The sequence below is a fragment of the Octodon degus genome, unplaced genomic scaffold (assembly GCF_000260255.1).
Source record: "Octodon degus isolate 3935 unplaced genomic scaffold, OctDeg1.0 scaffold00089, whole genome shotgun sequence".
Taxonomy (NCBI): Eukaryota; Metazoa; Chordata; class Mammalia; order Rodentia; family Octodontidae; genus Octodon; species Octodon degus.
This window is the reverse complement of record NW_004524665.1, coordinates 9833136-9854705: the sequence shown is the minus strand read 5'-3', so window position 1 is coordinate 9854705 and position 21570 is coordinate 9833136. Positions and strand designations below refer to the sequence as shown.

At 57.1% G+C, this 21570-nt stretch overlaps 2 protein-coding genes across 5 annotated transcripts in view; both read right to left on the bottom strand.

Annotated features, from left to right (window-relative positions):
• Gpr35 (G protein-coupled receptor 35) overlaps positions 1 to 6561 on the bottom strand; it is a 19197-nt gene extending 12636 nt beyond the window's left edge. Inside the window, exon 1 of the mRNA XM_023722120.1 lies at positions 6413 to 6561. Within this exon, the coding sequence (XP_023577888.1) occupies positions 6413 to 6439 (27 nt within the window). The 5' untranslated portion in view covers positions 6440 to 6561. The remainder of the gene's footprint in view (positions 1 to 6412) is intronic.
• Positions 6562 to 9854: 3293 nt separating this feature from the next.
• Positions 9855 to 21116, bottom strand: Capn10 (calpain 10). Of its 4 annotated transcripts, none has more exons than XM_023722119.1 (12): positions 20817 to 21116; positions 17141 to 17272; positions 15950 to 16146; positions 15161 to 15381; positions 13570 to 13711; positions 12920 to 13086; positions 12535 to 12797; positions 11711 to 11913; positions 11358 to 11622; positions 10754 to 10953; positions 10486 to 10531; positions 9855 to 10274 (listed from the first exon to the last, which is right to left on the bottom strand). In XM_023722119.1, the coding sequence occupies exons 1-12, from the start codon at positions 20955 to 20957 to the stop codon at positions 10245 to 10247; spliced, it is 2007 nt and encodes a 668-aa protein (XP_023577887.1). In that variant the 5' UTR covers positions 20958 to 21116; the 3' UTR covers positions 9855 to 10244. The 4 variants fall into 4 exon arrangements, with proteins under 4 accessions (XP_023577887.1, XP_004637415.1, XP_023577886.1 ...); XM_004637358.2 differs by having other exon boundaries at positions 11358 to 11619; XM_023722118.1 differs by lacking the exon at positions 20817 to 21116 and adding an exon at positions 17776 to 17940 and having other exon boundaries at positions 11358 to 11619.
• Positions 21117 to 21570: the final 454 nt, after the last annotated feature.

Here is a 21570-nt window from a genome sequence, read left to right as displayed (position 1 = left end):
GAAGGGGGAAGGAGGGAAGGAAAGAAGGAAGGAGGGAAGGAAGGGAAGGAAGGAGGGAAGGGGAGAGAAGGGAGGGCAGGAGGGAGGGGAAGGCCATAGCTGATGTGGCACAGGGCTCAGCCTGAGGGGGCCGTCTGAGCTCAGGTCCCAGTGTGGGCATGGCCAGCCCAGTGAGAGTAGCATGGTAGCTATGTGGGCCGTCACTGCTGGGCCTGCTGGCCAAGCCTTGCCACTGCCAGTGGTTGGGACTAAAGATTCCAGGCCTACCTGGAGCCTTCTCTTCTGAGCCCTGTCCAATCAAGGAAATTGCTTTGTTTGTTTTTGTATTTAGTACAGCGTCTGCAGGGTCTCGCTTACAGACTCAGTGATTCTCCTGCTTTCAGTCTCCTCAGTGCTGGGATTACAGGCACATGCCACCACCCCCAGTCTCAATCGCTATCTCAGCGTGTCCCAAGGGTAGAGCCGGCACAGCAGGCCCAGAGATCGAACCCTGGCCCCTGTGCTCTGCCTAGGCAGATGCTTCACTCTGCAGGAAACTGTTTTTTAACGTAGGACAAGAGTGGAGGCCAATCTCTCCACGCTACAAGGTAGCCGTTCAGGTAAAAGGTGGTAGCAGTGGTCATGCAACTAAGCATCCATAAATGATCTGTTCATACTGCTGCTGTGTGGGGGCAATGGCACCATGCCTGGAATTTGCTTCAAGACACTGTGGGGAGTCCCGGAGGGCAGGGAGCAACACTGCGCGGCTATGGTCACCACCACACACGAGCAGGGGCACTGGGATTCGTTATGCTCTATTTGCATGTGTCTGATGTTTCTGAAGTAAAAGGTTAAAAGCAAAGATGGCCAATTCCCCACTGTACCCACGGTACGTGCTGATGGTAGGGTTCGCGGGGGCTGAGGGGGCGGCGTCTGAGAAGGGACCAAACGCCAAGGGTCTGGGAGCTGGCGCAAGGCACTGGCCAGGGGCAGCACTTGGTTGCGGTGGTCTGGTGCGGCAGGTGTAAGGCAGCCCTCCACATGCACACACACAGGTATGAGCACAGTCATATACACACGTGCACACCCAGAGAGACATGCACCTGTGTGCACATGAGTATACGTATGCACAGCTGCAAATGTGGTGAACAGATACATATATGGAAACACACGTGTGCACCATGTATATGCATATAAGCCCATGTGCATACAGGCACATCTATACAGATGCACACATGTATACACATGCTGTGCACACATGTACATACACCACACACTGATATACATTTACACACATGCACATATGCAGACACATATCCACACAAGTAATGTGTGGGTGTGCACGCACACACACCTGCACACATACATGTGTGCATAGGTACAGCAGGCCACAGTGCACACATATGCATGCTGGCATGGTACATAGGTGTGCACACGCACATATACAGGGGAGAGGCAGGTCTGGCCAGCCCAAGCCGAGGCTGGAGCTGCCATTCTGGCTGCTTCTGCCTGCTCCAACTCCAGGAGGAACCCGCAGAGCCACAGCTACCTAGTGCCTAGGAGATGGAGCCTGGACTGTCATGCAGGAGGGACCTGGGACAGAGCGTTCCTCAGAAGCAAGGCTCAGGGACCTCCGCCAGCTCGCAGCATGCCAGTCTCTGCACCAGTGCCAACTCCACACTGGGCAGTGGGACCCAGGGCCCAGCAGAGTCCAGGCCAGGCTCAAGGTTCTAGGGAGTCCAGAGGACGCCACAGGAAGGACTAGGCTGCCAAGACAGGGTGGCAGAAGGCCACACAGACATAGGGGGAGGGGGCCCAGCAGGAACTTGGATACAACGGGGAGCGGGGCAGGGAGATGCAGCTCACAGCAGCCCCTGAGGTCAGAGCAGGGGTAGGAGTGAGGGTCAGGACGAGAAGCAGGCTAGGCACAGAGGTGAGTCAGGTAGGGCTGAGTCTTCCAGAAATGGGGCTTACTCATTTCAGAAACCTGAAGGCAGGCATGCAGGACCCTTTCTCCTTTCCCACACATGGACATATGTGCACACACGCAGGCACGTGTGTACGCATGCACACACGCAGGCACGTGTGCATGCACGCACACTCTAGGGCAGCTACTCCGGGGCCACTCCCAGCCCCCGCCTCCTCCCTAACTGTCCTTCCTCAGAAGCCCTGCCAGCAGCGCCAGCCTCCACCCTCTCCCCTGCTCTTGCTCCTGCAGCCGCCTGTGCAGGGCACAGCTCCTCCCACTGCCCTGAGGTCAATGACAGTCTGTGGTCAGGTCAGGGCGGGTGAGTTCAGGAAGTTGATGGGGGAGGCATGGGCTCAGGCTGCTTGGCTGTGCAGAGCTGTGGCGACAGCATCCTGGGGAAAGGGTGCTCGCTCGGCTAAGGAGCAGCAGGGCCTGGAAACCTGAGCATCCCAGCAGGACTCAGGGCCCTGTGAGGAAAGTGGACCTCACCCTTGGCCACTGGTCCAGCAAAACCCTGACCTCGCCCTTGGGCAGTGCACCTGGTGTCAGGTCCCCGAGGTCTCTGCCATTCTTGCAAGAGATGCCCCTCTCACAGGGTGCATGTCCTTAAAGCCCCTCAGCGCTCAGCCTGCAGATGGGGCCCTGCCACGATCGGCCCACAAACACATCTCCCCCAGGACCCTCTATGTCCCCTGTTGCTGGGCCCAATGCGCACCTCGCAGACATCACCTCTTCCACCTGCTAGCAGCATCTGGCAGTGTCAAGGCATCTGCAGTTCTCTTTATAAACTGTTTGAGCGAGCTGTTGAGGGGGTATAAACAGTGCTCACTCATCTACCACAAAGGGAGAAGGCAGATAAAGTGATCTTTGACACTGCCTTGCAATTGGCCCCAAAATCTTCTCATGCCACAGCCCAGAGGCCACTTCCTTTTGTGGTGACCCATGACAGCTACCTTATCCTGCTCCTCCTCCTCCGGCCTCTCTTCCTCACCCTACTGCTATCCTTGTGGGTGCTGGGATTCATCAGGCTGCGTCCCACTGGGACTTTCAGTAAGCAGGTCCTCCCTCGGCCATGGACACTGCTGCAGTGTGGATGGAGAAAGTTCCAGGCAGCAGGTGGCACCTGTGCGTGGGGGTGGGGCCCAGGTGGCTGACAGTCACGGGCGCTGTGCTCTGCGTGAGTTCACCCACGGAGCTCAGCAGCCTCCATGCTTCCTGCTCTTCCCAGGCCTCCCTCACTGCTGTTTCTGTGCATGCTGGGTGCTGGATTCCTGTGATGGGGAAGTGACAAAGACACCCCTATGCCCATGACCCCAAACTGCCAGCGCCAGCCCAGGCCTCTGCAGTGAACGGACCTGCATACCGGGCGACTTCTCCAGGATGCCTCGGAAGCAGCCCGCTTTCATCACCCAAGACCTAACCTTCCTGCGAAGCTCCCCTCGCAGAGTGCGGCCTGTGGACTGTCCAGGACTCAGGAACAGCGTTCTTCAGTCCCACCCCCACTTCCAACATCATGAGCTGAACCGAGCGCAGTGGCAGTGAGCCAACGTGCGACGGCTCATGAGCTGCAGCAGCATGCAGCCCTCTGCAATGCGGGCACGTGCTACCCGGAGGTGTTGCTGCTAGACTAAAACCCCGGAGCTCAGCCTTAACTGCAGCGCTGGCACTTCCCAATAAACAAGGGGGCTTGCAGGTGCAGCCTGGGCACCACCACTCCCTAAAAGATTCCTATCGTGTGAGCAGCCACAGAAAAGAGAGCACAGAGGCGAAGAAGAGGAGCCCGAGAGGAGGCCAGTGTGAAGGGCGGGCGGGAGGGAGGTGGGGGAGGAGACAAGGGGGCGCAAGCCCTAACGGTACCAACACTGCACTGAGTGTCACTGGTGTCGACGAGCCACAAGAAGGCAAAGACTGTCAAACTGGGTTTCAGGTCAGGAATGATGACATGATATCCACCCAGTACACACTTGAGACGTAAAGAAAAGTTAGAGCCTGGTGAGTGGGCACACGTTGATAATCCCAGCAACTCAGAAGGCTGGGTAGGAGGCTCACAAGCTGGTGCGCAGCCTGGCCAACTTGGCAACACCCTGTCTCAAAGTAAAAATAAAAGTGACGGGATGGTCGAACCTCACTCAATGAGCACTGGCCTAGCCTCAAAAAATAATGATAAAATGCAAGCAGTAGTCATACGAAAGGGATATTTTATAATGATAAACGGATCAGTTGGGGAGATGGCTCAGTGGAATAAGCGCTTCCCTGGCAAGCACAAGGACTTGAGTTTGATCCCCCCAAAAAATAAATCAATAAATGATAAATGGATCAGTTCGTTGGGCGAGCTGACAATTCTGGGTTGGGCTCAGGGACGCACGCCTGCAATCCCAGCACTCAGAGGCTGAGGTGGGAGAATTCCAAGTGCCAACCCAGGCAGGGCAGCCTAACAATCAGCGAGACCCTTTCACAAAATAAAAAATAAAAAGGCCTCGGGATGTATGCCGCTCAGTGCAGAGGCCTTGGGGTCACTCCAGAGTACCTAAAAAAAGACAGCTAACAATTCTAAGAGCAAGTGTACCTGATTACAGAGGTGTTTTTTTTTTGTTTGTTTGTTTTTGTTTTTGTTTTTGTTTTTGTTTTTTAATGGAGTAAACAGAACTGGCAGGAGAAAGACCCACGGCTGCGCCTTACCACGGCCCCCAGAGCCAAGGCAGTCATGAGGCGCATATGAGACCTGAACACCACCAACGCCTGAGATGCACGGCCCATGCTGAAGACAGCAAAGCAGACAGTTCTTTCCAAAAACATCAAGCATTCCGCAGCGCAGGCAAGACACAGGCCACAGGGCAAGCCTCCACAGAGCAGAACTAGGCCAAGTAACAAAGATAAAGCCACCTAAAGAATGCCCAGACACTCACAAAGCAAAAACCATTTTCATAAGTAACTAAAATATCCAGTAAATGATCAAAGGGATAATAAACTATTTTAAATTGAATGATAATGAAAACATAACTTATCAATCTTCATGAGAGAAAGCTAATGCCAAGGGTGGAGGAAAATTTATAGCCTTCAGTGTTCATTTTAGCAAAGAAGAAAGATGCCTAATTTTGGGGGCCTGCCCCTTAGCTCAGTTGTTTAAGAGGCTGCTTCAACAAAGCAGTCAGCCTCAGGTTGCTGCAGTTTGATCCCCACAACTCCAGCCAGCCAAACCTGCCCTGAAGGCATTCGGAGCCAGCCAAAAAAAAAAAAAAAGATGCCTAATATCCAGAAGTCCCAGCACTTGGGAGGCTGAGGCAGGAGGATTGCCATGAATTTGAGCCCTGCCTGGACTACACAGTGAGTCCAAGGCCAGCCTGAAATATACATTGAGACTCTGTCTCAAGAAACAAACACATGAATCTCAGGATTTAAGTCATGGTTTAAAAAAAAAAAAAAAAACAGAAACAAAAGGAAAGAAAGAAAAACAGACAGCCAACAGTGGAAGAAAGGAAATAAAAAAGAGTAGATTTAATGTTCTAGAAAAAAACTTGTAAATGAATATTATTTGAAAAGATTCATAAACTGATAATTCATACACATCAATTATTAATACAAGGAATGGAAGATAAGACTTTCAGAGACTACATTAGAAGAACAGTAAAGGAATAGCATTAATAACTATTCAAATGCATTCAACACTTTAAATGGACAAATGTTTTGAAAATCGCAACTTGCTACCTTGGTAGAAGTGGTAGAAGGTGTTCAGAGTCTCACTACTAGATCGGACTAGTAGTGATCCGCCTATTTACAGCCTCCCAAGAGCTAGGATTACAGGCACATGCCACCACGCCCACTCTCAACTGCCATCTCAGTGTGCCCTGGGGGGGTGGCACGGCAAGTCCAGGGATCAAACCTCCAGCCCCTGTGCCTGCTTGCAGGCGCTTTAATCTACTAAGCTATTAGGCTGACCCACTATAAACTATTAATTATTCAGCAAAATTATCTGATACTAGATGACAGATCAAAACAATGCATTTTGTTGCGCTAGTGACAAACACTAGGAAAATAAAAATCTACAGCAGCATTTACAAATATTGGGAGGCAGGAAAGTGTGCAGCGAGCATTCCCACAGCCACAAAGCACTGCTGAGAGTGCAAAAACGACTGGACAGGAACCGAGCTATCCTCCCCCGTCCTACCCCCTCCTCCTCCCCTCTCCCTCCCCCCTTCCCTTTTCTCCTCTCCCTCCCCCCTTCTCCTCCTCCTCCTCCTCCTCCTCCTCAGTGCCCTGGTCCCCTCCAGCCTCTTACAGCACCGTTGCACCCCCGCAGCTCATGGCTCCCCATGCCACGGCTCCCCACCAGCCCTGGCCGCCCCATACCCCAGCCCAGTTGCTGCCTGCCAGCCCCCTCCCCACACTGTAAGCAACAGTCCCACCCATCCTCAGGTGCCAGGCCTGCCCACTGTTCCCCATCTGCCCCCATGGTCTCAGAGTTACCTGTGTGCAGACTGTCCTAAGTACCATGGCAGGGTTCAGGCGTCTCGGCCACCTCCGCAGCTACACGCAGCAGGCCTGACCCTGGGTGCACATGCTCCGAGGGTCTTCATGGCGGAGGGATGGGGAACCTGGAGTGTCCCTTATGCTCAGGGTGCCTGCTGGGCCTGGAGGGTGAGGATGAGCCCAGTCACCTGGCACAGTGTGAGCCTGCCAGGTCCTGGGGCCCCCAGGGCACAGGGACAGTGGCTGCTGCTTCCCTGGGGAGCTTGTGTCCTGGCCCACTGCATGGGCCCCGTATTTAACAGAGGAGGAAACCTCCCATGAAACCCAGTGAGGCACCCGTGGGACATTCGGCAAGTGGTAACAAACTGCATCCCAAGCCCAAACACCTGGCCAGCCTGGCACTGCCGCCTGCCCAGCTGCCTGCCCTGCCCTCCCTCAGGGGGCACCTGCTCACAGGGTGCAGGGTGGAGGTACTCACCCCAGCAGCTCTGCGCCTCTACAGCTGTCTGGTGTAGGATGCAGGGGCAGTGAGGACAGAGAAAAGGAGTACAGAGCCAGGCCAGGGAACATACGCTCCACAGAGCAGGAAGTAGCACAGGGAAGGAGCAGGGAGCAGGCCAAAGTCTGAGGGAAGGCGGGAAGCGGGTGTTCCCCACACGCCCAACCTGCCGGTCTGGATCCGCCCCACCTGGCCACCATCGCTTCCCGCCACTGGAGTGCTCAAGAGGCTTTCACCAGGGACGCGCCTGGGCTGTGCTACGGACACAGCCCTGACCCCATGAAAAGGCCAGGCTGCCTTCCAGTGTTCTGTAGAGCTCTGTGAGCCTTGCCTGGGGCAGGGACCTGCAAACAGCCAACCTCCACAGGAAGGGGGAGGGGAGGGTCCTGCATTTCTCAGGGCAGCCCAGCATGGGAAGAGTGGCCCAGGCTACTGGAGACCCTGTGGGCTGTGGGGAGACAGAAGTGTAGGTGGGCAGGAATCAGGACCTTGACCCCAAGGAGAGGGTGTGAGGAGGAGGGGCCTCTGGTGAAGCAGTAGAGTTCTGAAGAATGGGGCACCTGTTCCTCTAGACCCCAGCGAGCTCCCTCATTCCCACCCCCATGTGAGAACACAGCAGGATGACATTGAGGGCATTGCCCTCCCTGGACACCTGCAGAGTCACAGTGCCTGGGCTTTGCTGCCCACCGCAGGAGCACAGCACACTGCCTGTCTGTGACCTGCCCAGGGAACACAGCAGACGGGCGGAGCGCAGCCCGGGGTAGAAACCCTTTCGCTTCCTCCTTCATGGAAATCAGCAGATGGGCTGGTAGAGTGGGTCTTGCCCTGGGGGAGAAATAGGGGCCGCAGCTCAAGTGTGCCCCCTGCAGGGCCAGGAGGGGCCCACAGGCCTTCAAGGAGCAGCAGCAGCACTGTCTGGCAAGGCTCAGCGATGCTCAAGGCTGCGAAGGGGACCTGGGGTCCCAGAGCCTCCAGCCCTCTGAGGTCTATAAACCTGCAGCCTGGTGTGCCTAGCAGGGAGATGTCACCCAGAGCAGCCTGGCTGGACATCTGCTCAGCTCCCATGGGCCGGACATGAGGCCAAGGCCACACCGGGCCCACCTGTGGCTATTCTGAGTTACTGATTGAGAAGCCACTGCCCAGGGAGGAGAAGTGGGTGAGAACCATGCTGGCCAGGCAGTAGGCAGGCACTGGCAGTGCACCCAGGTCCTCAGGGGTTCCTGGGTATCCAGATGCTGAGTTGGGTGGGGCCCAAAGGCCAGCTCCTCAGCCATGGGGTCACTCAGCAGGCCATGGATGCCCTGAGCCCCTCCCAGGGCAGCTGAGACCCCAATTCCTCCTCTTTCCTGATTACATCTTGCCCCAAATGCTGGTCCAATGTGTGCTTCCAGCTGAGAGGAGTGGCACGGGCTCTGGACCCAGGCCATCCGCCTACTGGCAAGGGGCACTTACACAGGCTCAATCTGGGCCCAGACTGAGTCGGAGGGCACAGGGGACAAGGGCGCGCTGCAGAGTCAAACACACAGGCCAGAGTGGCCTGCAGAGGACAGGCCAGCAGCTGTAGCAGCAGGAGGGGCCTGGCAAGGATGCAGGAGGCTAGAGGGCGGCAGCAGCAGCAGGCGGTCTCCATGGGAGTCCAGTCATGCTGCCAGCCATCAGGCGGCACTAGCTGGCCTACAGTGGGCAGCATCACGACAGGACTTGGTGTGCCCAGGTGGTGGGGTTGACCCTGGAATACAGGCCATGGTGACTTCTGCCCACCAGAAGCCAGAGTCCCTTTTACAGTGGCAAGGATGGGGACATAAAGGGGCACTCCAGGAGCCTTGGGAAGCCCCCAGGAGTAGTGCAGGGCCCACCAACCAGGCACACCACCAGGAAGCCCAGGCAGGGCTGCAAGGGCAGCTGTACCAACAGGGACCCCACTGCTGGCCCACTAGCACAGGAGCCACATGTGGAAAAGGCTGGCCTCGAGGAAGGACCATAGTAGTGACTGGGATGCGTCAGGAACAGCCCACTCCACATGGGCTGCACACGCGGAAGCCACGCCCCCAACCCTAGCCCACAGCACCTCACATCCTCCTGGGGCAATGAAGCCTGACCGCAGCAGGGACCTGCTGCTGGGCCTGGCCTTCCTAGCAGGCGTGGGACAACTTGCCAGTTGCCTCATCCCTGTGCCCTCTGGTGTCCGCTCCACTGGCCTGAACTCTTGATCTAGGAGAAAACATGGCTCCAAGAGCCTGAGACCCAAGGCTGTGTACCCTCCTGGAGGGCCAGCAAGGTGCCATCGTGGGCTGCTCTCTGCCCCTGGTCACCCAGTGTGGCACTGGCTCCATCAGCACTGCCCCGCCAGTGACTGGTCAGCGTGGTACCCACAGGGATGACTTGACCCAGCCAAAGGTGAGGGGACTTGGGGGAGTGGGGCTCGGGGAGCAGGCACCAGTGCCCATGTGGTCGACCAAGGAGGAGAACCCAGCCAGGTGGTGCCACTGCGATCGCTGCCCCAGGACACAAGGTGTGGCTTCCCTCACGGCAGAGCCAACAGGATGGTGAAGAGTGGGCACAGCTGCTCAGGGGCCTCTGGGACAGCATTGCTGGCCCCCAGCTCCCAGGTCTTAAGGACTTGGCAGGGAGAGGAGCTGGAACTCACGTCACCCTCCCACCGCCCCAGCTGCCCACAAGGTTTCCAGTTCTCAGGACATCTGGCCATGTGCTAGAGACAGGGACCAGGGAAGACACAGTGGCCAGCACATGCCTGTGGGCTGGACACCTCGGTCCCAAAGCCTGGCCCTCACTCTCATCCCGATCCCAGCAATCTTCTGCGACCCCATGAGGTTCCACAGGCCTCCCAGTCCAGCTGGTCTCCCAGCTCAGCACCGTCCCTTCCCTCACCTGCTAGGCAGTGGATTCAGCCTCCGGGGTTGTGAACAGACCCCATCCGTAAATTGTTCATGATTATTTATTTATAAAGTCACATCCTGGAAATATTTCAAGTAATAAATAGTTTAAAATAACATCTGCCACAACCTACTCCTGCCCAGTTATGGGCTATGCAGGCAACAGAGCTGCGGTGGCCAGACTCCAGAGGCCTGTGAGTATCAGGCCCGGGGGCTGTGCACCTAGCTGGTCTCAGGCGGCAGGCAGTGGCGCTGCTGGGAGCCCTCTCCCCTCCTGCAGCACCTGCTTGGCCCCAGGGCCACACCTGTTCAGGACAGGGCCTCGCTTGGCCCCAGCAGCCAGCCATTCTGCAGGGATGAGGCACTAGGCTCAGAACCGGCAGCCACGCACCGAGGATGGATGTCCTGGCCACCGGAGCTGGCACACAGGGCAGTGTCAGGTCTTCATCACTGCCATAGTGGAGACCTGTGGGAGGAGGGGAAGGCCCGGCTCACGGCTGCACATGCTCTTTCCCAGACGCCACTGGGAGCAACAGCCCCACCCCTTGGCCCTGCAAGTTCTGCTATCTGGCTGACACCGGGGAGAACCGAGCACACACATGGGCACAGGCCTCAGGGCAGCGCAAGGTTGTGGAAAGGGTAAAGTGGCAGAGTAAGTGGGCAGCCCACACACGCACCTCCTGGAGGAAGTGGCCCAGCACCTCCTGGCTGTGGAAGGAGCGCCTGTGGAGAGGAGCGCTGGTCACCTGCCAGGTCTGGGCACAGGCACCCTACACCCCTGGCCACCCCCACCGGGCCCCCACCCAAGCAGTGGCCTGCAAGGACTCCAAGCACACAGATCCTGCTGGTCTGTGCAAGGACAGGTGAACACCCAGCTTTAAGCAAGAGTCACAGAGGAAGGGAGGTGCGAGGACGCAGGGAGGCTGCCCCAGGCCCAGGCAGCACCTGTCCACTCTGGTAGCGATGGTCACAGTGAAGGTGCCCTCAGCATCGGGCAGGTAGGTGGAGGGCACAACTTTGTAGGCGCCGGCGGCCAGCAGGCAGAGCCGGCTCACCTCCTGGGCATAGCAGTGCGGCACGCAGCTCAGCAGTGGCTCCTGGAGCAGCAGGGACTTCGTGTCCTGGCTCTCACCACCCTCTGGGACCTAGGGGAGCACAGGTCAGCCTGAGGAAGCTACATGGGGTGGGCAGCACAGCCTGCTTTCCTCCAGGCAACAGGCTGGCACAATCTGGTGCCAGCAGCTGCCTGGCACGTCTACCCTGGCCCCATGGCTCTGTGCCTGGTATGCCCACGTCTCTGGAGGAACTCCAGACCCTGACACCGTTCACAGCTCCTTGTAGTCATTGTGGCAAGCCCTGCCCAAGACGCTGGTGTCCTCCCAGCTCTGGGGCACACAGGCCTGGCTCCCGGGGGCACAGAACCATCTCTGTCAATAAGCCCCTCTAACTCCCTACTAGGTCTCCAGCCCAGGACACTGTCATCATGGGACCCACTGCCTGTGACCTCTGACCTAATGCATCTCCCTCCCCCACCAGCTGTGGAGCCTGCCTGGAAGACGTGGAAGCCGATGGGATGAAGCTGGCTGTCGCTGCGCCGGCAGTGCTGCTGCAGGGTGATGTGGACACAGCGGGTAGCAGCACCCTCAGGAACCAGGAAAGGGAAGCAGGGGTTGCAGGGGTAGGAGGAGAAGTTCCTGCTGCCCCCTGCAGTCTGGCCGGCTTTCCAGCAGCCCTGCAGCTGCACGGTCTCCACCTCTCCAGCAGGCAGGGCTGTGCTGGGGTGGGTGTTTGGGGCCGCTGGCCTCTCAGCACTGCTATGGGAATGAACACAGGAGAGTGCTGGTACAAACACACCCTGCTTGGGACCAAGGTCCCTGCTTTGCCTCCCTGCTGGCTCCTCACCTGAGGGACACTTTCCCAGTGGAGAAGACCCGCAGCAGGAACTGTGCAGACACATCCTTCAGGAAGGTGCTGGGGACAGCCAGGTAGTGGCCCGGGGAGAGCTCACAGCGCAGGTGCACCTCTCGGTCATAAGCGTGGCACACAGTGCCAGCCACAGGGGGTGCAGACAAGACCCTCGGCAGGCTGACCCGCCGCTTCTCCACCTGCCGAGGAGGGCAGAGGCTCAGAGGAGCATCCAGCTTCCTTCCTTCGGGCCACACCTCCCACAACCCTGACACTGCACCATAAGAAAGGGCACTCTGGACAGCTGTGCCTGGGCACTACCAAGCAAAGCCTTTCCCAGCATCTGCTGCAGGAAAGACAGGCTCCAAAACGACTGGGGACACAGACTCCAGTTGCCACAACCTGTCAGGATACAGAGAGTAGGGGGCAACCCTCTCAGGTTCCCCTTCTTTTCTCCAATAAATACGTTTGGCTCTTAACCTCAATAACAACAAAAAGATACGAAGAGCAACTCCAGCCACTGAGCAGACAGCTGCCCGCACCTGGCCGCCGCACCTGGCCGCCTGGCCCTGCTCCTCTCATGCTCTCCAAGAGCAGCTATGAGCTGAGTTGGCCTCAGAGCAGCGTCACCGGGTCAGGTTCCAGCCCGTACTGGGAAAGGTGGGATGGGGGAGGTGGCCACCCAGTGGGGCCGTGGGCGGCCCTGGCCTTGGCTGCTGGTAACATTCTGGGCACAAGGGTAAGGACTTAAACCAGGGCAGGTTCTATGGGGAACTTCAGAGGAGGGAGGCAGACAGCACTGGGGGGGGGGGGCAAGTTACCTTCCAGAGGTGCAGGCCCACAGCCTGGTAATCCTTGCTGGGGGCACTGGCCAGGGCATGACCTCGGCCCCCTGCTGCCCGGGCTCGGCCCCTTGGGTGTCCCTGGGGCCTCTGCAGGACAGCTACACACACCTCACTGGGTTCGGTCAGACGCAGCCAGAACTTGGGGTTGGAGGGAAAGCAGCTGTTGTTCCGGCAGCCACCTGCTGACTGTCCTTCGACCCAGGCACCAGGCAGTGCCTGTGCATGGCACAGCATCTTCTCTAGAGGAAGGGCACAGGTGAGCTCAGGCAGCTGTTGCTGGAGTCCAGAGCCCCCCCCCCACAGGGGGCCGGGCTCAGGGTCATGCTGTGGGCCTCCCAGGGGTAGTTTGCCTGCTGCATACCTGTGTAGAGGCTCTGTAGGTGGCCGGCCTCCGTGACCGGGTAGCTGATGGTGACCTCATCAAACTCCCTGAGGAACTCCTCCTCCTCTACCCAGAATTCTCCGTCCTGGAGCCAGGACAGGAGCCGGGCCTTGTCAGCAGGCTCTAGCTGGCTCCACCCTTCGCCCCTGCAAGAAACCTCACTTTGCTCAAAGCTCTTGTGAGAGCTGCTGACATCTGACAGCCACACAGGGCAAAGGAGACCTCTGCCCACTGCCTCCTGCCCTGGGTGGCCCCAAAGCTACCTTGCAAAGCTCTGGATGACTTCTGTCCTGTCATCTTGGTGCAGCTGCCACGTCACCTCCACACTGAAGAGCTGGTGCTCAGCAGGGGTTATGGGGTCCAAGAGCCCCAGCCCTCAGGCCGCACAGCAGCACCCCCAAGTCCATGCTCACCCAAAAGCCCAGCACACACACAGCTTTCTGTGGGCCCCTTGAGTGGTCACAGCCCCAGTCCTCTAGAACAGCCCAAGGCCCAATGGGAGCAGTGCCAAGACAGACAAGCACTGCCTGGCACCTGAAGTGACTGCAGCACAGGCAGATGGGCACGGGGGCCCAGTACCCTTAGGCCTTGACAACCCTTCTCCTATGCCCAGCCCTCGGGGCACTCACCCCTCTCTCCAGCGACCCTGCCAACAATGCCGGCCCCAGGGGTTTAGAATGCGCAGCAGGAGGATGCCGTGGCCTGCCCGACTCTGGAGCTCTTGCAGGTCGGAGACGATGAAGGCGTGGAACTCGCCCAGCACCCTGGAACCTGTGCGAGGGCAGCAGCACACAGCAGGGGAGGAGTGCAGCAGGTGTCTGTGTGCTTGGTCTGCCCTGCAGGGCTCCGAAGGCCTCAGGGCCCCAGAGCAGGGCAGCCCTGCTCCCAAGGGCAGGCTGGTCAGCGCCTGTCCTGCGCTAGTCTGCTGCACCACCCTGAAGGGCTAAGCACCAGGGCCTGGTACTGTGTCTGGCGCTTCCTTTGCAGGACTCAGGTGTCAGTACAGGGTCCAGCTGTAGGCCATGCTGTCACTGATATGCCTGCAACTGTCATGAACCAAGAGAACTTCCAAACAGAGCCAGGTGGAGCAGGAGCCCAGGGCCCAGGAGACAGTGCTGTCTAGCCAGAGACCTCAGGACAGGGGACACCAGCCAGCAGGGCCAGGAGTGCCACTCTGCTGAGAAGTCGGCCAGAGCGGAGCAAAAGCCTGGGAGTGACTTCCAGACTTGATGTTCCCGCTTGTCCTCAGCCCTGCTGTGCTCTGGGAGTGGCCCTGGACCAACAATTCGAGGAGCCAGTGCTCCATGGCAAGTCCCTGCACTCCTCAGGAGGCATGCAGGGGGCCCCGCATGCCGGGAGGCCTGAGCAGGTGTCAGTGGGAAGCATGTGCCCTGTTGGCCCCTCTCCTATCTCAGGATCAGCCTGCAGTGCCCCCGACCTGCACTTTGTAGTGCTTGGCACACACCGGCCGGGGCGGTGTGACAGCCGATGTGTTCTGGTTCATTTTGACGTTCATTTTGTTAGCAAAAGTATTACAGAAGCAATCCTAAATACCTATAAAAATTACAAAAATGTTCACTGCAGTGTGATTTATAATCACCAAAAGACTTTAAATACCCAACATTACAAAGACTGAGGAAACTCAGGTAGATCCACAAAGAGAGTAACGAGGTTTATATGACAGCACAGCACACTCTGCAAATTCACAACAGAAAAGGCACGTGCTCTTCTGAAAACACTGAGAAAATGCACAGAACAGGCAAGTGGTTGTATCTGAGTGACTTTTTCCTTCCTTTTTTGGTAAACTTAACTTTGGGAGGGAGGTATGGGGAATTGAACTCAGGACCTCATGCTTGCCAGGCAGGTGCTTGAGGCACTGAGCTCTATCCTGACCCTTAATGAATGTCAATGAACGACCCTGCGGTGTACATGGGTGTGTCTTCTGCCAAGTTGCCCAGATGGCAAACACTACAGGCTGAGCTACAGTGCCCCCAACGCATACCAGGCTGCCTGTGTGCGACCACAGCCATGGTACACCTTCTGCCTCCCTCTGGGAAGGGATGGCAAGGGCAGTGCCCTTAGGTGAAGGGACGGGCGGTCACAACCCCAGCACACACCCGAGGATGAGGACGGAGTCTATCTTCCTCCTTTGCCCCAACAGGCCCTCGCAGCGAGTGGTGTGTGGAGCCCGAGGTGGGTGGAAGACGGGGCTCACCTTACCTGCTCTGGGGCTAAGCACGGAGCAGCTGATCAGACACCGGTCCTTCAGACGCAGCATCTGCCGACACGTCCTGCACTCCTGACCAGCCACAGGCCTGTCCTGCTGTCCATTTGCTCCAGCCAGGTCCTTCAGGTTCCACCTTTCAGCCAGGCCTCCAGTGAGGTCCACAAGGGCATCGGCCACCTGCCCTGCCCACAGGTGTTCGTAGGACCCATGTACCCTAGGGTGCCACAAGCGTAGCCATCATGAGCTGTGCCCCTTGAGCTCGGCTTCCGGGCCCTCAAGTCCCCTCCCTGACCCCTACCACCTTCTTTGCCAATCCAGACCTGGCCTCCCCTGCAGATGCCACCATCTACTATGTCCCTGCTGTTCTCTGCCCCGTTCAGCAGCCTGCCTGTATGCCCATGTGTAGAATAAGAGGGGCGCAGAGCATACACTCACATGCCCACCTCTGCTCGAGCCTCCAGCAGAGCCCAGGGTGGCCTGAGTGCCTCACACAGGACTGAGCCAAGCCAGTGCCACACCCCAGCTGGCTAACTCCTCTCCAACTGGGCACAGGCCTCTGGTCCCAAAGGTTAGAGACCCAGACACAGAAGAGTCTTTTAGCAGTTCAACAAAGTGAGGGAGGACATGTGTCTCCTCTAGCAGAGGTGGTGCTTCAGACTGGACCATGACACGGGGAGGGCAAGAAGCAGGGGCATATCTGGACCCTCCAGACTGGCTGGACTGCAAGGACAAGCTGGTGGCGCTGCAGGTGGAGCTCTGTCACCTCCACACAGCACACGTACTTGGCATAGACCTTTTCCAGTAACGGAAGCCAGAACACATCCTCTCTTTGGCACCGGGAGAAGCAGAGTCTCCCTGCAAGACAAGGCAGACGGTCATCTATGGTCACCTCCTCCCAGTGTCCAAACTGCCAGATCCGACAGATGAAGAGGCCTCGGTATGTCTGGTCGGACCAACTCGGCTGTCCTGGAGGGAAGACCTACCAAGCACAGGGAGAGACAGAGAAAAAGTGTGAGATGTCACCTGCAGCTTTGATGTCCCAACTATAGTCTGAACACGACGGAAGCTCTCCCGGGCCCTGCCGAGTGTAAAGGGCTCTCAATGTCTGTGTCACAGCAAATGCAATGGCTGGATCCCAAGTTCATAGATGTTTCACTTAAATATTTTAAGATCACACTTTGATTCCCAAAGCTTTTTTTTTTGACTGAAAACGAAAACCGTGGTGACTTTGGCAGGCATAAGTAGCCCAATTCTCCCCAGAGCTAACTGCAAACAGCAGATCCCATGACCAAGCAGCTTTGCCTGCTGCCCACACCCGCCAGCAGCTGGGCCAGTGTCCATCTGGATTCCCACAGGGCTCCACTCCGACCTGGCAGGGGTCACTTGGGGTGTTGCTGCCTCCACCACCCCAAGAGCTGGGAACGTGACGAACGTGGGGCAGCACTCTCACTCACAGAGAGGCTCACAGCTGGCAAGGCTGTGAGGAGAGGCAGCAGGGGGGCGTGCTCCGCACAGGGCCTGGGACACATGAGGAGCCCACAGGGCTGCCCCACAACAGGCCACGCCTCCAACAGCAGCCTCTGCAGAAGGCAAGGCACAGGGCCTGGCTGCCTGCACCAGCAGTTTAAGTTTACAAACAGAACAAGAAACCCTGAAAACTAGCTGTAGATGTGTGAAACCAGCAACAGGGACACCACGGCCAGACTCCTGTCAACCCCAAATGCATGGCTCTGCTTATGTGGAGAAGCCAGGGCTCAGGAGACAGAAAAGAAGGGCAGCCAGCCAGACATAATTGGGTCTCAGCTGCTGCCCTGGGTCCGAAGACTTCCCACTGAACCAGCCATGCAGTGACAGCAACGTCCCCAGTGCTGCATGGCCTGTGGCGTGGGCTCTGCTCCTGGAAGCGCTTTCTGTGCTCCACAGGCAGGGAGACAGCACCACCTCCCAGAATCCCAGCAAGGGGCACTCCCTACCCGCTCCAGGAGGTGCCGACTCTTCTGCAGGGCAGCACAGGCACATAGGAACCAGCAGTCGCCCAGCAGCCCTTGCTTCACCTGCCCTTCGGACGGGTTATCTGGAAATAGCCGGGGTGCAGTGCAAATTTCCTAAAGTAAAAAAGTTGTCTAGTGTCAGACCAGGCCTGAGAGCTGACCTGCAAGATTCGACACAGGCCCCGGTGTGGGCTGGAGCAGCTCTCTGGAACCGGAGCTTCCCGGTGCAGGAGGGGAGCAGAGAAGCAGGCTTCTGGGGCAGGTGCTCTCTGCAGCGCCCAGCTTTAGATCCTCATCTGCTTAGTCAGGATACCACCTCTGTCCACCTCCCCTTGAGGCAGAGCCCCCAACTCTGGACAAACCCTAATGTGTCCTTTTGAAACAGCCTCACTTTATAAATACAGGATGGCAAGCCTCAAATGGATCCTGTGGACCCTGCAAATCGTACTGTCTCTCCACAAGTGTCTACTTCCTCGCCCCCAGACTATCTTAGCCTGTCCCTTTTCTCTCTCCCCTCAAATGTCTATGTTCCCCTGGGCTGCCAACCAACTTCTGCTTTACACAAACCCCTGGTCCGGCCCCTTCCCAGCCCCGGAGCTGGGCTCCTGCCATCATACCCTGGGCCCAGGTATCCCCTGGGGCAGATCCCAGCGTAAGGGCAGGAGAGTGACTCTCCCATCTCCTGAAGGTATCACCCAAGGCACCATGACTCCTTCTAAGAGGTCCTTTACTGACAGTCTTCTTGGAGGAGCTGCTGCCCCCATTTCTTCCCTTTCTTCATTCTCCATACAGGCCCTTAGCTTCTGAGTTTATCGGGCCCCAAATGGCCTCTAGCAATGTCCCCTCCATAGTATAAAACCCAACCAGAGCGGAGCGGAGGGGGACTCCCCGGTAATTCCAGGAAAGGTGAGGGGGGACTGCACGTTCAACCTTGACCTGGGCAACTGAGAACTGTGTCAAAATAAAATACTTTTAAAAGGGCTAGGACAGGCTGGCCAGGCATGGTGGCACACACCCGTAATCTCAGGACTTAGGAGACTAACGCAGGAGGATCGTTGCAAGTTTGAGAACAGCCTGGGCTACAAGGTGAACTCAAGGTCAGCCTCAACTGCATAGTGAGATGCTGCCTCAAAAAGACCAAAAAAAAAGGAGGGAGAGGGGGAGGGGGAAGAGGAAGAGGGGGAGGAGGAGGAGAAGGAAGGAAGGAAGGAAGGAAGAAAGAATGAATAAATAAATAAATAAAAAAGAGCTGGGACTGTGGCCTACTGGTGGAGCACTTGTCTGGGATACATGCATGTGGGCCTGGGTTCCACACAAGTAAAACACACACACACTCATACACACACACACACACATATAATTACAATGGGCATCTCAGTTTCCACAATCTGTGGGTTCCTTCTGTTCTTTCTCACCAACAGCAGCTTCTCAAGCCTACCTAGGAGGGAGCCTGCTCACCCCACGACACCTTAGGGTTCCCCCAGGATCAGCCCAAGCCCCTCCTCTGCCCACCATCCCTCCCTCAGATGCTCTCCCACAGTATGCCAAGCTTCAATGCCCAGAGAGAGGCCTCCAGCCCATCCCTCCCGCCTGTCTGATAGCTCTACATGAGCTCAACTCCAAAGCACGGGACACCACCTGGAGCCATGGTACACCTGGCACTAGTCAAGGGACGGAGACATCACTCTGGATCCCACCTCTGTCCTCATTTTGCACTAAGGCCAGACCCTGCCTGCAGGAGAGTTCTCCAACCCAACCCCTCCGAGGTCCAGCCCGACAGTAGTCACGCCAGCCCAAGCTGTCACCCACCCCAGGGCCGGGGCCTCCTGCTCGCCTGCCCCAGACCCTGCCTGCACCCACAAACGGGCATGCGTCTCTCTTCCCCACTCCCCTCTTTCTTCCTGTCATTACTGTGAGTAGGTGACACACTCACAGGTTACAACATTAAAGGACATTTACTGAACAAGAATAAAAAGCTGCGAATATTAACACCATGCTGTCACCCTCTACTCAGCTCCCCAACAAGTGAGCTTCTTAAGGCATCATTCTGACAGAATCAGTTTTCTATTGGCCTCTTACTGCCCTTAAAGCTCTTTTTTCTTTTCTTTCTTTTTTCTTTTTTTTTTTTTTTTTTGTATTTTAGGGAAGGGTGTACAGGGTGCTCAGAGTCTCACTACTAGATCGGACTCGTAGTGATCCGCCTGTTCATAGCCTCCCAAGAGCTGGGATTACAGGCATGCGCCACCATGCCCAGTCTCAGTTGCCATCTCAGCACACCCTGGATCGAACCTGGGCCCCTGCACCTGCTTGCAGGTGCTTTAATCCGCTGAGCTATTTGGCTGGCCCTAACACTTTTTTTTTTTTTGGTGGAACTGGGGATTGAACTCAGGCCCTTGCGCTCACCAGAGAAGCACTTATTCCACTGAGCCATCTCCCCAGCCCCCTAACACTCATTTTTAAGTAAACAAAATCCAAATCCCAGGGGAATGGTTAAGGGCTTTCCAAGCTCTAGCCCTTACCTCCTTCCAGGCTCTGCAGTGTTGTCCAAGGGATCCAGGCTACTTGGCAAAGTCCCCCAGTTGCCAGAGCGAAGCACTTCTGGCTGTTTTAAGGGAGAGTGACCATCCAGGACTGCATACAACACACCCAGAATAAGGTGACTCCCTGGGCAGTTTCATTTAGCAAATAAACACTTCTACAAATATCAAGAGAGCACTAGGCAAGGGCATCTTTGTCACTTAAGCGTTTACGATAAATGCAGGCACACAAGGTCCAGTACTAAACTTCTCCCACTGCTTTGCTTTGTGGGCTCAGCCTCACCTTCCAGAACAGCGTAGGGTAGGGGACCTCATGGGCAGTGAGTACAAAACATAAGGACCCCCAAGTGTACCAGAACCACTTGTGGCCAGAAGTATGCGGACCAGAAGCCAGGTACAGACACTCATCACAGAAGGCAGTTAAGTGAAGCTGCGTTGTATCTGTTAAGACAACTCACTGTGAGCACCTTGCACCATCAGACCAAGCAAGTGTTCAACTCAACACACCTGAGCTCAATTTACCCACTTGACCTGGCAATTGCTGGTGACCCCAAACCTTCTACCTATCTCACAACATGCCGCTCAGCCCGCGGCCCTATTAAGCACAGCAGCCACTCCATTTTTCAACATGGTCTGGTGAACCATCACGATCCTCGCTTCCGTCCTGTGTCATCTCCTGTGCACACCCGAAATGCTGAGTCCTTTGGAGACAAAGGTAAAGCAAAACCAAAGACGCCGAGAACTGGTCCTGATACGCGGACTTACACGCGCCCAAACTGATGCGGCCGGATCAATTCAGGAATGATGTCTTCAAGTATTCCCTTCCACTACACAACAGAGCAATGTCCTGTTAATTAACGTCCTTATTTTGGTCTTAGAATATTTTACTACAAATAACCCAGGACAAACTCTTCAACTGCACACCGCTGAGGGGCGATCTGGCTTCTGAAATGGAGCACCCACTGGTCTGCACCCTCAGGGCTGGCAGCTCGGCTTGCGCCGCGCGAGGGGGCGGGGTGCCCGGGCATCGGGAAGCCCAGCTGAGGGCTTGGCTGCACGCCCCAAGGTCCAAGTGCCCGCCTTCCCACCCGGCCCGGCGAGGAGACCCGCGCCAGCCCCACCTGGGGCCGCCTCCATGTGATGTCCTCCCGAAACTGGGCCAGCGGCGTGGACAAATTGAAAAAGAGCGAGGACTCCGAGGCGGGGAAGGCGGCGTCCCGGAACAGCTCCTGCGCCGGCTCCTGGCCCCGGCCCGCCCACATCTTCCATGCCCTGGTCTCCCATCTGCAGCCGTGGACTCGGTGCGGCCGGGGAGAGAGGGCGAAGCCGCCGCCGCAGTCTCCGCACCTAGACTCAGGCACCTGCCGATGCTGACCCAGCCTTGCGCCTTTCCACTCCGTTACCTAGACGACCGGATGACTGCCAACCGGACCCGTCGCGCCTGTCACTCGACACGAAGGCCCAATAGCATGTCGGTCGGTGAGACCGCCTTCCGTGCCTGGGGGCGGGACTTCCGCCTCAGCTCTCGCGAGGCTGCGTCCTCGTGCCCCCACCCCTCCATTCCTCACTGTATTTTTCCTTGTGGGGCAGGCAGGACCCTCTAGTGTCCTGGCAGAGGATCTGGCCCAAAAAGACTGGAGGACATTATGTCCTCGGGACGGTTCAAGTCGAGCCGTTTGAAATCCAGCTTTTGCAGCTGCAGAGACCTGAAAAGGGTCCTGGGCCGCGGTCGCACCATGGACTACATCTCCCAGCATGCAGCGTCGCTCCCAGAATGCATCTCTCCTTCCAGAATGCTGATCTTTTCCGGAGTTAGGAAGCCACGCCCTCTGCCATGTTGGGAAGGAACCAAGGAGAGATTCACTTGGCAAGATT